This window comes from Rattus norvegicus, chromosome 3 (assembly GCF_021556685.1).
Source record: "Rattus norvegicus strain SHRSP/BbbUtx chromosome 3, alternate assembly SHRSP_T2T, whole genome shotgun sequence".
Taxonomy (NCBI): domain Eukaryota; kingdom Metazoa; phylum Chordata; class Mammalia; order Rodentia; family Muridae; genus Rattus; species Rattus norvegicus.
This window is the reverse complement of record NC_141536.1, coordinates 108,260,151-108,274,774: the sequence shown is the minus strand read 5'-3', so window position 1 is coordinate 108,274,774 and position 14,624 is coordinate 108,260,151. Positions and strand designations below refer to the sequence as shown.

General features: G+C 44.3%; 1 protein-coding gene across 3 annotated transcripts in view; it reads left to right on the top strand.

Annotated features, from left to right (window-relative positions):
* The first annotated feature begins 200 nt into the window (after window positions 1–200).
* Frmd5 (FERM domain containing 5) overlaps window positions 201–14,624 on the top strand; it is a 270,865-nt gene continuing 256,441 nt past the window's right edge. For 2 of the 3 annotated variants that reach the window (NM_001430432.1, NM_001430431.1), the window contains 1 exon segment: window positions 201–511. In NM_001430432.1, coding sequence (NP_001417361.1) covers window positions 410–511 — 102 coding nt within the window. In that variant the 5' untranslated portion in view covers window positions 201–409. 3 annotated transcript variants of the gene reach the window in all.

The window sequence follows — 14,624 nt, the reverse complement described above, 5'->3', positions numbered from 1 at the left end:
GGGCGCTAAGGGGCTGGCCCGACTGGGGCTCAGTACTGCTGTTTTGTGATGATTGCTTCCTCCACCCGTTCATCATCCCCGTTCCTTATCCTGATTGGCTCTTCCTCCTGCTAATCGGTTCCGCCGCGCTGACCTCCATTGGCCCCCTACCTAGGCCCCGCCCCATGAGCTGGGCACGGGCAGTGGGGCGCCCGGGAGAGAACCCAGCTTGCTTGGGGTTTTGGGGGGAGGCGGTGGTGGCTCTGTGGAAGGAAGAAGAGTGGGGCGGGAGGAGGCAGCGGTGGCGATCCGGCCAGGGTGATGGTGCAGGTGCTAAGGGCCGGCGCGGAGCTGCCGCGCTGAGGGGCGACGGGTCCGGAGTCCGCAGCGCCGCCGCGTCGCTCCCGAGGACGGGCGAGCGGGCGGGAAGATGCTGAGCAGGTTGATGAGCGGCAGCAGCAGGAGTCTGGAGCGAGAGTACAGCTGCACTGTGCGGCTGCTGGACGACAGCGAGTACACCTGCACCATCCAGGTCAGCGCCGCGTCGCCCGCCCGCCCGCCCGCTCGCTCGCGGGATCCGGCTCCCCAGACTCGGCTAAGTTGGCGGGGGGCCGCCGCCCGGGGTCGCTCCAGCTCTAACCCCGGCGCGGCGCTTTGTCCGCCCCGCAGCCGCACAGCCCGGCGCGCGGCATCCCAGCCCGAGCTCAGCCGGGGGCTGGTACCACGCGCCGTGCGCCCCTGCGGGGTGAGTCGCGTCCCGCACCCGCAACTCCTGCTCTGCGCCCTCTCGGGCGGGGACCCCGGGTCTCGGCTTCTCCAGCCCGCGGATAGGCAGAACCTTGGGCGGGTAGCCAGAGCTAGGCGTGTAGGGCGGGAGACGCCTGCCCCGGCCGCCCCGTCGAGGGGCACAGGCTGAGGCTCCCCGGGCCCCGCCAGGCCCGCCAGCCCCGCCAGCCAGCCTTTATCTCCCTGGTTGGAAGGATAAAGGTTTATGTCATAATTTCTCCCGAGCGTTTGTGAGTCAGACGGAACGCGCAGCCCATGCAGAGTGGCCTATTGAAGGCTCCCAACCTTCCGTGCTTTGAGGATCTAGCTCTCTTCCTTGTCTTTTGATCCCCAAATCTCAGCGTGTTGGTTATTTCTAGGGGTGGGGGGCGTGAGGCAAAGATTTAGCAACAAGTCCCAACGATTTGGAGGTTAGCAGTGGCTGGAAAGAATTGGGGACTTAGGGAAAAGCCAACAATGCAATAATGCCGTACAGCATTTCTTTCAGAACCTGGTTTTTACAACCCCTTGCTTGTGTCCCTTCACTACTGCTGTGTGGCGCGTCAGGAGTCATATATGGTTTTCCCCAGGAATGCAGTCTGTCCTTTATAAAGTCAGAGATTGAAAACACCGACAATGCTCTCAGGTTTAGTTCTTCAACCAGAGGACCCTGCGCTCACTCTCTTTGTGGAGAAGAAAAACTGCTCTTTGTGGAGAAGAAAAATTGAGTTGGACCCAGAAGGGTCTCGCCTGATCCCTTTCATTTCCTGCAAGAACCTGGAGGAGGCTTCTAAGCACAGATGTGGGGGGAAAAAGCCTGCCTAGATCTTACCCTCAGGTGCCCCATCTGTCTTCTGCCTGCCTGCCTGTCTGTCTGTCTATCTATCCATCTATCTATCTATCTATCTATCTATCTATCTATCTATCTATCTATCTATCTATCTATCATCTTGCTGACAGAGCATAATACCATTAAAAAAAAAAAAAAGACATGTGAGAAAGACCCTGGGTAGAGAGTAGATGTTTAATGCTGACTGTGCTCAGTTCAGCCTCCTTCTCAATACCCTCCCCCGCCCCAAGCCCTGGGTTTAAGTGTTGGCTGCTGCCAAAGATCCAGGAGACTAGAGATTGAGCACAGACTCCTTTTTGAAGTCTACTTAATACAGATTAAATGCCCATAAAAAATGGGAGGCATGAAATGAAAGGGTTCCTGTAGTTAACGACGATGAAGAGATGGTATGTATTATTTCCCAACTCCATAGTGGCTTGCTACTTTTTGTTTCTATGGTGTCACTGTTTCTATGTACAGCTGCCTCCCCCCCCCCTCCCGTTTTGTTTTACTGGAGGAGGAGAAAGCATAAAACTGACACCTTCGCAGTCTGAGTACATTGTCAAGAGCTTTAAAAGTCTTTATCCCTTGGCTTAAAAATTTAACAAATGTGTAAAATAGCCTGCCGAGGGCAGTGTGAGGTTTAGGCTTCCTAAGTCTTAAGAATACTTTTGTAGTATATAGTGACATAAAATTTCTTAGTAGATCATTAACTTTTGCCAAGGTATAGAGTACAAATGTAACACCTCTCCTCTAAAACCTTTGATAACCTTGTGGTTTTAGGTCTCAGGAAAGGCAACTTTTTATTCTTCTTTGAACAGGTGAGGTTGATTAATACTGTAATTGGCCATGGTTTTTATTGTCATTGAGAAAAAAAAGAACGTTTTAAAGTTAAGTTGGCCTTATTAGAGTAATATTTACTATGTTCTACTGTGTTTATTTTTGGTTGCACTCATAATTTAATGTTATAAGAATTAATCATGGCTCCCATGCACTGTCTAGATGTCTTAACCATTATACATGGCGATTTTTGGTGCAGTCTCTAAAACAGAGGAGTTGTAGCATATTTACCTTTTTTAAACGTTACTATTTTGAATGTTGTTTTGCTTTTGTTTTTACCCATGTGAGAAAAGATTTGAAAAAGAGAGTATATGATTCTAATATTTTTTAATATGCAGTTTTTTAAACAAAGCATTTACAGATTGAGCTTTTCTTAGCAACTTTTCCTTTTTATATTTCTACTGTGTGTTGTGTGTGTGTGCCCACATGTGCTTGCTTGTTAAACACTCGGTACAGTTTTTAATATGGGAGGAAGGACTGGGCTCCCTATTTAGCTAAACATTATTCTTTATAATTTAAGAATGGCAATACTGTATATTAAATCTTTTGGTGATGACTTGAACTCCTTTTTTCTTAAAGTGTTATGCTTTCATTTAGTACATTTCTATTTTAGAAATACTTTTACGGCTTTTGGAATAACCAGAGCCCATGTAGTGCAATACAGAATTAGAAATGTATCATTGGTTGGTGTCATGAAAGCCATGTTTGGTAAATTTCAGTCATATGGCACTTCTGTCAAGGTATTGGTTTGGCGGCATTTCATAATGCAGTTATGGTGAGCTGGCCTTTAGGATGTAATTATTAAGGTAACCGGAATGCCTTCTATCTTTGCAAAGAAGGTTCTCCCAATCACCAGCCTGCTCTTTTATCCTTTCTGATATGGAAATGCATCCGTAGATCAGGAGAAATGAAAGTAGACATAGGAGGATTGTAGTGTAATTGCTCCCCTGTGAAGAACGGTGCTAATAGCCAGTTTTGAAGGTCATTGCCTCATACATTCGGATCTGATCCATATTTCTCAGTCTTCTGTTTTTATCTATGCAAATCCGTATTCATTTTCTACTTGACTTTTTATTTGGGAGAAAATAGAAAAAGCGAAAAATAAAAAGACTAACTGGTATTTTTGAAGTTAACCTTACTGGGATAATTCAGATGTCTAGACATGCATATGTATTATGTTAATGCATTATGTATTAATAATTTGTGAATTATTAAGGATATATTGCCAACATTCTAGTAGCAATATCTTTTGGACAAGTAAGTATTTTCAAGAGAGGTATTATAATATTTGTGTGTGTGTGGGGGGGTGATAACTGGAATATAAAGCCACCGTAGAAAAGAGTTAGGTTTTAGACATATTTAAATCACAGATTAAGCAGTCAGGTTAAGCAGATGTTCCCTTAGTGTTATAAATAAGCTGTGTGTGCAAAGGCAGTTCTTCCAAGGGGACAGTGTTTGGATTTGATTATGGCTCAGCTAGTCATTTTGAGATGAGGAGTGAGGGAGCAAGAGAACACACGCGTGAAGTGCTGGGCTTGCCAGGGACCTCTGTGTTCACTGTAACTCATTTCCCTCACAATGGCATTATGGATTGATTATATATCTATTGTACTAAATGAGGAAGTGTCTTGGTGGATTGGTGGGTGGGCCCTGTGCTGAATGGCTAATTATGCACTAAGCATTCTGTTAGACACATTGTTTGTGCCTCCCAGGAAAGAGGTGGATAGTATTGCTTCTGTTTTATAGATGAACAGGCGGGTCCCAGAGGTCAAGGGAATTTACTTACTGTTAGTAGGTGGCTTTACTGTGTTTAAACCCATGTCTTCTCATTCTTCTTCTCTTTTTTTTCTTTTTTTCTTTTTTTTGGAGCTGGGGACCAAACCCAGGGCCTTGCACTTGCTAGGCAAGTGTTCTACCACTGAGCTAAATCCCCAACCCCATGTCTTCTCATTCTTAATCTTGCTTACTCCCTATTCTGACTCCCTATAATCTCTTCATCTATATAATGGAAATATAATGCTAATTTCATAGCAAAAGGAAAATGACTTGGAAATACTGAAAAAAAAATTGAGGGAAATTTAACCACAAAGTAGAACTGGGAAAACATCTTAGTTTTTTTTTCTTTTTTAAAGGAAAATAAGTCAGATTAAATCACAAATCGCCTTACATGATTTCTAATTAGTCTCAATGAAGTTGTAAAATTCCCTCCTGAGATGGTTTAACTTTTTATTAGAGCCTTTCTTTAAAACGTAACAACTTGGGCTGGTGAGGTGGCTCAGCAGGTAAAGGTGCTTGCTGCCGAGCCTGCGGATTCCAGGTATCCACACAGTAGGAGGAGAAATCAAACTTCGACAAGCTGTCCTCTGACAGCCCCCGGCCCATTAATAAAGCCACGTCCGTGAGTTCTCATTTCTCTTCCTCTGTCTTCCCTGGGTCTTCGGTTTTGGAAGGAGGTCTCTTCCCGGACTATGGTTTGCCTTTTCTAAGAATTTCAGTTTCCTCTTTTGTGAGTTGGTCCCTTGGTTTCATTAATGCAGAAGGAAGGTTGGTAGAAAATTAAGATAATTTTATTCACAGAGAAAACACAAAGCTGTTGTATTTTCATGAATATTGATTTTTTTCTAAAAAAAATTAGTGAACAGGTAATTATGCTGTCTCAGGATCTCTGTTACAATAAAAGCCCGTTAGTCTCCAGCTCATGAAATTAAGATAACTACAAAATTAGCCTCCCAGAATCCTAAAAGCACTTGTATTGCTCCTTGACTTCTCTATTAAATATTGTATAAAGCTAATTAGATATTTTATAAAATACATCTTCTTGGCACAGAAAGTCAATTCTGGATACATGATTGTCTCCTCATTCTTCTTTCTGATTATGGGGTGTCAGTGGCATTCAGGGGGTCCAAAAATATTCACCACAACAGATTTGACTTATGGGTATTTGTACGAATTTGCATTCTATTAAACGCTTGGCGTGAATGTGGTAGATGAGGCGATTCAGCAAACCGTGTAATAGGAGAACACAACATGTTGAGTTTACTTCATTACTGAGAGACCCACTTATAGCATCAGATGTTAAAAACGGGCTGTTTGTTTGTTTGTTTGTTTGTTTGTGATAGACTCTCTATTATGTAGCTTTGACTGTTCTGGAACTCACCATGTAGACCAGGCTGACCTTGAATTCCCAGAGATCTGCCTGCCTCCGCCTCCCGAGTGCTGGGATTATAGGTGAGCGGCCACCACACCTGGCAGACAGACATTTTTGTTACAGATTTACAGTGGCTTATGCATGGGTTCGACATAATTAATGCCATACCAGAAGCAAGACATTTTTGGTAATAATTGCTGTACCGAAATAATAAAAAAGATTTTGATGGCAAAACATATTTGAGAACTTATAAAGGACGGTGTGAGAGCGAGCTGTAAGTCATGAGCCCAAAATTTATAGCGCCTAGCTTAAGGCCTATAAAGTTCAAAACAGAAAATGAAAATCAAAATATCGGTTTTGATTTGTGGTGTATGGCTGTACTGGTAACACCCCAAAATGCCATGTACCCGAAAACAATAAACATCTTGTAACTCTATAACTCTTTTCATCTTAATCCATCTCTCCCAAACCCATTTTCCCTGAAGGACCCGTCCCAGGGGAGAAGGAGAAGCAGGTAAATGTGATCCCCGTGTGATCTTCGACATCTCTGATAACCACAATTGTTCTTTGTTGAGTTTGCGGAGCCCTGTATGCACCTTTTCCTCTTCTCCTTCAGTTCTTGTTTTCACCATTGTTTTTCCCCATCCAATATATAAAGAGCCCGTGCCAAATGAATACCATAGGCACTTCATGGAACCTTAGTGGCCTGCCAGGATTAGCATTTCGAATGTAGCATCCTTTGTAACTGCATAAAGCTTTTGGACTACGACCCCCAACATCAGTACTAAGAGCAGGAGGTAGACCTCCAAGGCAACCATACTGGCCAGCTGTCTCTAGTGAGGGTTATTTCAAGGTGAATTCATCTTTGACAGACGGCTTAGTCTATAACATGCTGTCTGAACTAGCTGACCCTGCTTCATGGAGCAGCTGCCCGTGGGCCACTCTTCCCTTAGGTGAGCCCTGCCAGGGCTCATACAACACAGGGGGACTTGAAGAGGATAGGCAGCACCTCGCAACTTGCTCATGTGTGGCGCTCAGAGAACGGTAGTGATGACCAGCCTGGTGACAGTCGTTGTCCCTCTGGTTTTCTGGGTTTGACCCATTATGTTCCATCATCTTTGTTTTGACTTTTATGCAGCTGAGCAATTTGAACTGTTCTAAATCATTTCACTCCCACGTTTCTTGGTTAGTGTACCCCCAAATGTAAAAATACCCCGTCATATGCCCATTCTGGCATTGAAACAGGTCTTCTATTCCATTAAAACTCTGGGACATTGGTGAGCAATATAATTACCTTAAATATAGGGAGAGTCAAAGATGGACTAAGGTAAATAGAATCTACGAGTACGTACCTCTCCAGCCCCACCCACCCCACCCCCACCCACACTATCCACTCTGTGTGTGCCCTTGCGTGTGCATTCGGAGTGCTTACATTGAACTTAGTTCCTAAGTGTCCCACTTTACTTTTTGACATAGGATCACTCTTTGGACCTGGAGCTCACCAATTTATCTAGATTGATTGGACAGTGAGCTCTGGGAAGACCGTCTCTGCCTCTCCAGGCACATACTAGCCTTTTATGTGGGTGCTAGGGATTCAGACTCAGGGCCTGGTGCTTGCATGGCAAGCATTTGCCTGCTGAGCTAGTGAACTCCAGTTTTTCTGAGTCTGATCCCTAGATGTGAATCACGGACTTCTTCCCTCACTTGACCCTTACTGCTGTGAGTATTCTGACCAGTGTAAACTTGTGTTTATCTTTTACCAGCCGAAATGGCCTTTTCTTTCTATAGATGATGTTTAGATCTTTCTAGCTTACTTATGCTTTAGGTTTAAAAGACAGGAACTTGGTTGAAAATCGCTAGGCTTTTGCCTTTGGATACAAGACAAAACACAAACGTGTGAATCAAGTTCTCTAAGGAGAGCCTTCCGTGCCATGCTCATACAGGCAAAATAATTGGGCCACATGCTTGGCATCCATTGAGTTTGTGTACAATAGTTCCATTCACTCATCGACAGAAAACACCCCTTTGACAATGATTGTTGCTGCCACCCCCTTTCTGACCACTTGCATGACCATGACCTCATCTGCTGGTTTGTATTGAGAAGCGCTCAGGACCACTCCAGAAGAGTTGTAAGACTCCCTCTTGAGTATTAGTGATCATCTGAAAGCCTCAGAAACTCTTGCCCACTAAGGGAACTCATTCAAGAGCAGAACAGATTTAGCTGTTTCATGCATCATTCAAAGCAGCTTCCTGTTTTATAACTCATAGCTCCTATTCCTTTTGTAGAACCTGAACCCTGTCAAAGCATGGGAAATGGGGTAAAGAATGGATAAAGACACTGGTTTTCTCCCTCCCTCCCTCCCTCCCTCCCTCCCTCCCTCCCTCCCTCTTTTCCTCCCTGCCTTTCTTCTATCTTTCTGCTTGTTTTTTTCCCCCCAAGACAGGGTTCTTTTGGGTAACCCTGGCTGTTCTGGAAATTGCTCTGTAGACCAGGCTGGTCTCAAACTCAGAGAGAGAGAGAGAGAGAGAGAGAGAGAGAGAGAGAGAGAGAGAGAGATGTATATATGCTCAAATGTGTTGGTGTGTATACATGTGTGCACAGGCATGTGGAAGCCAAGGGAACAGCCTCTGATGATGCTCTTCAGGTACCGTCTGCCCTTTTGAGGCCATCTCTGGCCTGTAACACACCAAGTATGCCAAGCCAGAGATCTCCGCCTGTCTCTTCCACTGCAGAGATGACAAGCGTGTGCCCCCGTGCCAGAATCTGTTGTTGTTGTTGTTGTTGTTAGAGGGGTCGCACGGATCAAGCTCTGGTTTTCATGCCTAGAAGGCACTTGACCAACCGAGCCATCTTTCCACCTCCGCAGTCCTTTAGAACAAGATTTCCAGGTGGTTCTCATGCTGCCTAGGTTTGAGAGCCCCTGCCTGATGGTAGAGACCTTTGTAAGGAAGACTAGCAAGTCTCGTTTGCTGGAGATGGAGAGTAAGAGAAGAGGCAAAGATCGAACCTCACGTTTCTTTTTCTTTTTTTTTCTTTTTTTCGGAGCTGGGGACCGAACCCAGGGCCTTGTGCTCGCTAGGCAAGCGCTCTGCCACTGAGCTAAATCCCCAGCCCCGAACCTCACATTTCTAATTGTATTTTGGAATGCTCTTGCTCTCTTACTTTGCTTGCACAGGCAGAGCCATCTCAGGGATTGTGAAGATCTGTTCATGGTACCTAGATGTTCCTGTTGTTATATTTATCAGTCTCATGTTTTTATCGTCTTGCTTAAAAACAGTTGGGTCATTGCCTATTTATTTTTATTTGATATGGGTATGTTCACCATATGTATATAGTGGTCATGGAGGCCAGAAGAGGGCACCAGGTTCCTGTATAACTGGAGTTGTGAGCCATTGTATGGATGATGCTAGGAATCAAACCTGGGTCTCTCAGAAGAGCAGGCAGTGCTCTCAAGCACTGAGCCATCTCTCCAGCCTCTGACCATCGCATATTTATGTATTGTTTTCCAAACATGCATTTCTCCATAGCTTAGAGCATACGGAGACAGGAATAGTAAGTGCCCTTGCATTTTAAGAATTTACTTAGAAGCTATAAGCATTGTGTATTGGGGGTTAAGGCAGCTGGTATGCTGTGACAGTGCAAATGGGAGATGGGGTGGGGGGGACTCTAAGTTAATAAATGGTTGTCAATAGAGAGAAAATTTGATGTAGGTTATGAAAGATTGCCAAAGCCAAAACGGGACTTGGAAATGGATAGAGGGCATTTCAGGCTGAGTTAAGAAGCTGCTTCCGATAGGAAAGCTGAGAGTGTGAAGTCTTTAGTTTTTCTTTTAGTGTGTTTATCTCAGTTACTCTGGTATAGTTGAGTAAAACAACAGAAATATACTTGCTGAAGGAGAATTACTGTCAGCAAAATTTCAATCATATTCGACAAGCTGAGAGGAATCAGTCAAAACTAAAAATAAACGCATAAAGCTGGTGGTAAACGAAGGCCAATTCTAAGACTAATTCTAATTCTAACACACGTTAAGAATTCTCACAAAATGATGCTAGCGTGTTTCAATCTTAATCCTGTAGCTTTAGCAACTATCTATGAATTTTATTTCCCAGAATTCTCTTCTCTTGGGCATCAGTGTCAATGATCAAATTCCAGTTTTCAGACGATGTTTACGAAAACTCCTGACAGACTCAGCACAGACAGACACAGCACAGTTCAGTCGCAGTTGTGAAATGTGACTCGTGAGGCCCTAAAAGGCTCATGTGGGCATCTCTGTCCCTAAACCTGCGCCCACCATAAATAGCTTCCAGATCACCAGGACATGCTTCCCTAGATTCCCTAGTGTACCCCTTCCTGCCAACCCTGGGGTTGCCAGCCCTACCCAGAGTGCACTTTTAGCCCTGAAACACTCTGCCAGGCCATAGCTTTGGAGAGATTGGAACCTCCAAGAAAGCAGTGCTTGGCACTTGGGCAGTCGATATTCGGCAGGTTGCCAATGCTAATAGGTTATTTTGCTCTGGAGAAAAAAAAGGGCTCACCTAAAGTCTGATGGATGAGGGATAGCAGACAGTAGGAACACTTCTTTGTTGGAAAGACTAAGGGAGTTTCCTGTGAAGCAGTAGTATAGGAGCCAGAAACTTTAGCTAAGGCCCTTAGGCCCAAGACATGAAAAAACTAATAGCGCTTCATCAAAACAGCGTGCCCCAGGACACATGCAGATGTCTGCCTACCTCCATTGAACTTGTGGGAGTAAGTCAAAACACTGAGAACTGGCACAGTCTGGCACTTCATAGTCAATAGTCGTCTGTTGCCACTAGGTTGGTGTAGAGCGCCCCCCCCCCCCCATTTGATTTAACTTCCAAGCCTCTAATGTGGGTCCCTAACTCATCTTGAGGATACCTAAGTGGCAGAGCTGTCTTCAGCAATCCCTGAGGGTTTCCAGTGCTCTAGGCAGGTACCCCTGAGACTCATATTTTGCTAGACATGAACCAAGCAGATAAGGACATTGATTAGAATATAAGAGAGCAGAATTAATTCACTGAAGGATGTCATGTATTCCCAGGGATAAGTTAGCAGTGGAAGCACCCACCCTGGCTGCTTCCTTTCAGAGTTTGCCTCTAGAAATACGAATTGGAGTTGAGGAGGACTCCATAGGCTGGCAAAGATGCGTGCGTCTTTTACAGGGCAGGGATCCTGCAGTCTCACGGTGCACAATCCACGCAACGGTATAGCCCACCAGCTCTTTGGGATGTCGTTATTCAGAGGTTATCCCACGAGAGGAGCTTGATTGCTGAGAGATAACTTCAGATTTTGCTCTGCCTCAGATTCCGGTATATGTGAACTATTGAAAAAAAAAAATGGTTTGCTAGGTGTAACTGCAGAACCATAGTGGTTCCACAGAACTACAGCCAGATACACAAGAAGTGGAGAGGGCCTGAAAAACCACACTCTGTTTACCTTTTTTTTTTTCTGTTTACCTTTTTAAATAAAAGATTTAAGAAAAATATGTGTACAAGTGTTTTGCCTGGTGCCTGCATCTAGAAGAGGGCACTGGACCCCTGGAATTGGAATTACTGATGGGTGTGCATTGCCATGTGGGTGCTGGGAACTGAACGCAGAGCCTCTGCAAGACAGCGCGTGCTCTCAACTCCTGAACCGTCTCTCCAGCCCCTGCTTGCTTTTTGAGGCCTATGGAGGGATTTAGACAACCTTTTTAAATAAATAGCCACATTATAGAAGCCACACCTAAGAACTGTTTTCTAATAACTCTTATGGTAAAGAAGACATTACTCATACTCTAATTTTAATATTGCCTATGCTTGACAGTCTGATTATTTTTAAGGCACGGATATAATGATATAGTATCTTGCTGCAAATTAGATCTCCCAACATGTCATTATAAAATATTATAGACTGTTTTTATTAATAATATATCACACATGATCTATCTATACTTTCTGGTTGAAAGAAAATTGCAAGAGAATCAGGAAAACTATTTTCTCACCTCCTCTCGCCTTGTGTTAAGGTCTAGACAAGGGTTTTGTGCGAGCTAGGTCAACAACTCCGCCTCTCTGCTGTAGTTGCAGACACCACAGTTGTATTTTGTATGTTCTGCTCATTTCTTAGCATTCCTGTTGCCTTATGCTAATTTGCACGTCCAGCCACTCATTTAATATAACCTTTCTCATTTCCTAGGTGCCGGAGATAGAACCCAAGGCCCTGGTCACACTAAGCCTCATGCACGGCCTACTACACAGCACCCTCGGGTGCTGATCTCTAATTTCAGATACCACTTAGGTCTGCCTTGCCCGTGTCAAGGTTCTATATGTGTGGTTATGCCTTCTTTAGCTGGAGGTAGGCAGTTTTAGAAAACAGGAAGCCTGGAAAAATGGCTCCGTGGATAAAGGTGCTTGCCTTCAGACCTGATGACCTCACTTTGATCCCTGGAACTAGCATGAGAGGAGAGAACAACTCCCCAAAGTTGCCCTTTAACCTCCACACAGGTATCATGGTGTGCCCCTCCCCCTCTGATGTAGGTTAATATATAAAAAGGCAGAACATGATATATGGCCTTGAAGTTCATTATTAAACAAAAGTCTTTATGTTTACATTTTAGTCCACTGGAACTTGAGACAGTAAGAGTAGAAATCTGTCCCGAATAAAGGGACAAACTGAGGTTCATTCTAAAAACATTTGAAAGCTTTCAGCTATGGCTGCTTTAGGAGTCAACTGTAGAATTTTCTAGGATCTTTTTATTTTCAACATGACCTTGTGTCTACTGTTGAATTTGAACTCAGGTCTGTGTGAGTTCAGACTTGTTCTTGTGGCTCTCTGATGAAGTAAGCAGGAAGTTTAATAGTTCCGCCTGAAAACTTGAGACCTGTTTTAAATGTGCGACCCTTGGGCGATGCTGAGACCCCGGGCAGGCAGCTGGATCTCTGAGATGCTGTGTGACTCTCAGCTGCAAAAGGAAGGCTCGACAGAACATCCCTCTGTCTCTTAGTGACAGAACACTCTGTAGTTCACAAGAGACTTGTTCAGAGCTCGCTTTTTCTCTTGCTTTTCCTCTGTGAAGGCTGTTCTGTATAGCTGTAGTTATTCGTGTATGTGTAGACAGGGCTTCTCTGTGTAGCGCTGGCTGTCCTGGAACTCACTCTGTAGACCAGGCTGGCCTTGAACTCAGAGATCCACTCACCTCAGCCTCCTGAGTGCTGGGACCAAAGGTGTGCGCCATCACCGCCTAGCTAGTTACAGTTGTTCTTTTTTTTTTTTTTTTTTTTTTTTTTTTTGGTTCTTTTTTTCGGAGCTGGGGACCGAACCCAGGGCCTTGCGCTTCCTAGGCAAGTGCTCTACCACTGAGCTAAATCCCCAACCCCTAAATGCTCTTTTTAAAATTCCTGTAGACTCTGCATTAGTTATCTTTGGATGAATGGCTACTGGCCCCTGCTGTTGTGTGTAGGCAATAATTTTAGGATCAAAGATGTTGGACAAATTAAAAGGTTGTTTTAGGAAAAACAAAAAGGAAGTCCAGTGGTTTGGAGGGATAGTCTTCCAGGTTGTTTAAGTTCTTGCAAGTCCTCCCCTGGGTGGTTTAGCAAACGATGTTGCTCTGAGACTTAGGATCCTCTCCCCTGAAGAGCACATTGATGAACATTGTAAGTCTGTAGCCCTTTCCTTTCCACTTTGCAATAAAAATTCTTATTCAGACAGATTAATTGGATATGAGGTATGTTTATCACTTATTCCAAACAGGTTAATTTTTCTAATTCTCTTTCTTAAAACAAAACCAAACAAAAGATCTGGACAGGCCGGTGTGCTGGTTCAGTGGATGCTTCAAAGACCCGAGGACCTGAATTCGATCCCCGTAAAAGGTGGAACCATTGTAAAGGTTGAAGCAGAGAAAGTTGCCCTCTGGCTTCCGTACACATGACATGGCGTATCATATACATTACCACCCACCCCCCCACACCGACCACACCCACATGCACACGCAGAGTAATAAATAATAAATAAAATGTAGCAAAGGTCTAGACAGAGGATATGATTTGTTTAGTTAACTATGTGACTAGATTTGGGAAATTCTTAGCACTTGTTTTGTCAGTACAGTTTGCCCCTTAAATTAATGGACTTAAAAATAACCGATAACTTAATGTTTCTGTTGACTTTCACTAGTTTATATTTTACAGGGACATTGTTTTCTAACTTTGATTTTAAGTCCCAAGGGAGAGGATTTGAAGTTATGACTAAATATTATTAAAGTGACGGTGTCATAGGCAATATTCTCCCCTTCCTCACTTCCTTCATTGGTTGGTTCTCATCCTAGTGCAGGGTACCTTGGAATTCACTGGTCGCCCATATCGGCCTTGACTTCATGTGCTCCTCCTGCCTTAGCCTTCTTAGTCTTGGGATTGCAAACATGAGCCACCCCTCTGGCTGTCACAGGCAATATTAGAGTCCTCCCATTCCTGTGGTTTCTTGGTTGGTTGGTTTTGCCGTAGTAGGGGTTGGAGCTAGGGCCCTCTGTCTATTAGGCGAATTCTGGACTGCTTTAAAGGTGGTCATTTGTTGTGGTCAAAATTAAAAAGAGATGTTATCTATCACTTCCTGAGAGTTGGATCTGCTCACCACGAGATCCGCAAGCCGCCCACTCCTGGCTGTCTCCCTTTTAACCACCCTCTCCATGGTTCCTTAGGTGGTAGTTACCATGCCTCACACACACACACACACACACACACACACACACACACACACACACACACACACACACACAGGTTGTTCTGTGGGCCCTGCGTGTTCTCACTCCTCTCGGGCAACAGAATCAGATCTGTACGCTCCAACTGCCTCTCAGCCATTTCTTTCATACACTGTCCTCTTTAGCCTGGTAAAATCAAAGTTCCAGAAACTTGTAATTTAGCAGTTAGAATTATATGTTAATTTCTTAATCCACAGTTGATCCACACAATAAATTCACTGCCAATTGATAAAGATATAAACTGCCCACTTATACAAGATAAAATCGATCCAGTTCACCTAAATCTGAACCATCCTCCTCCAGGACTCCATCT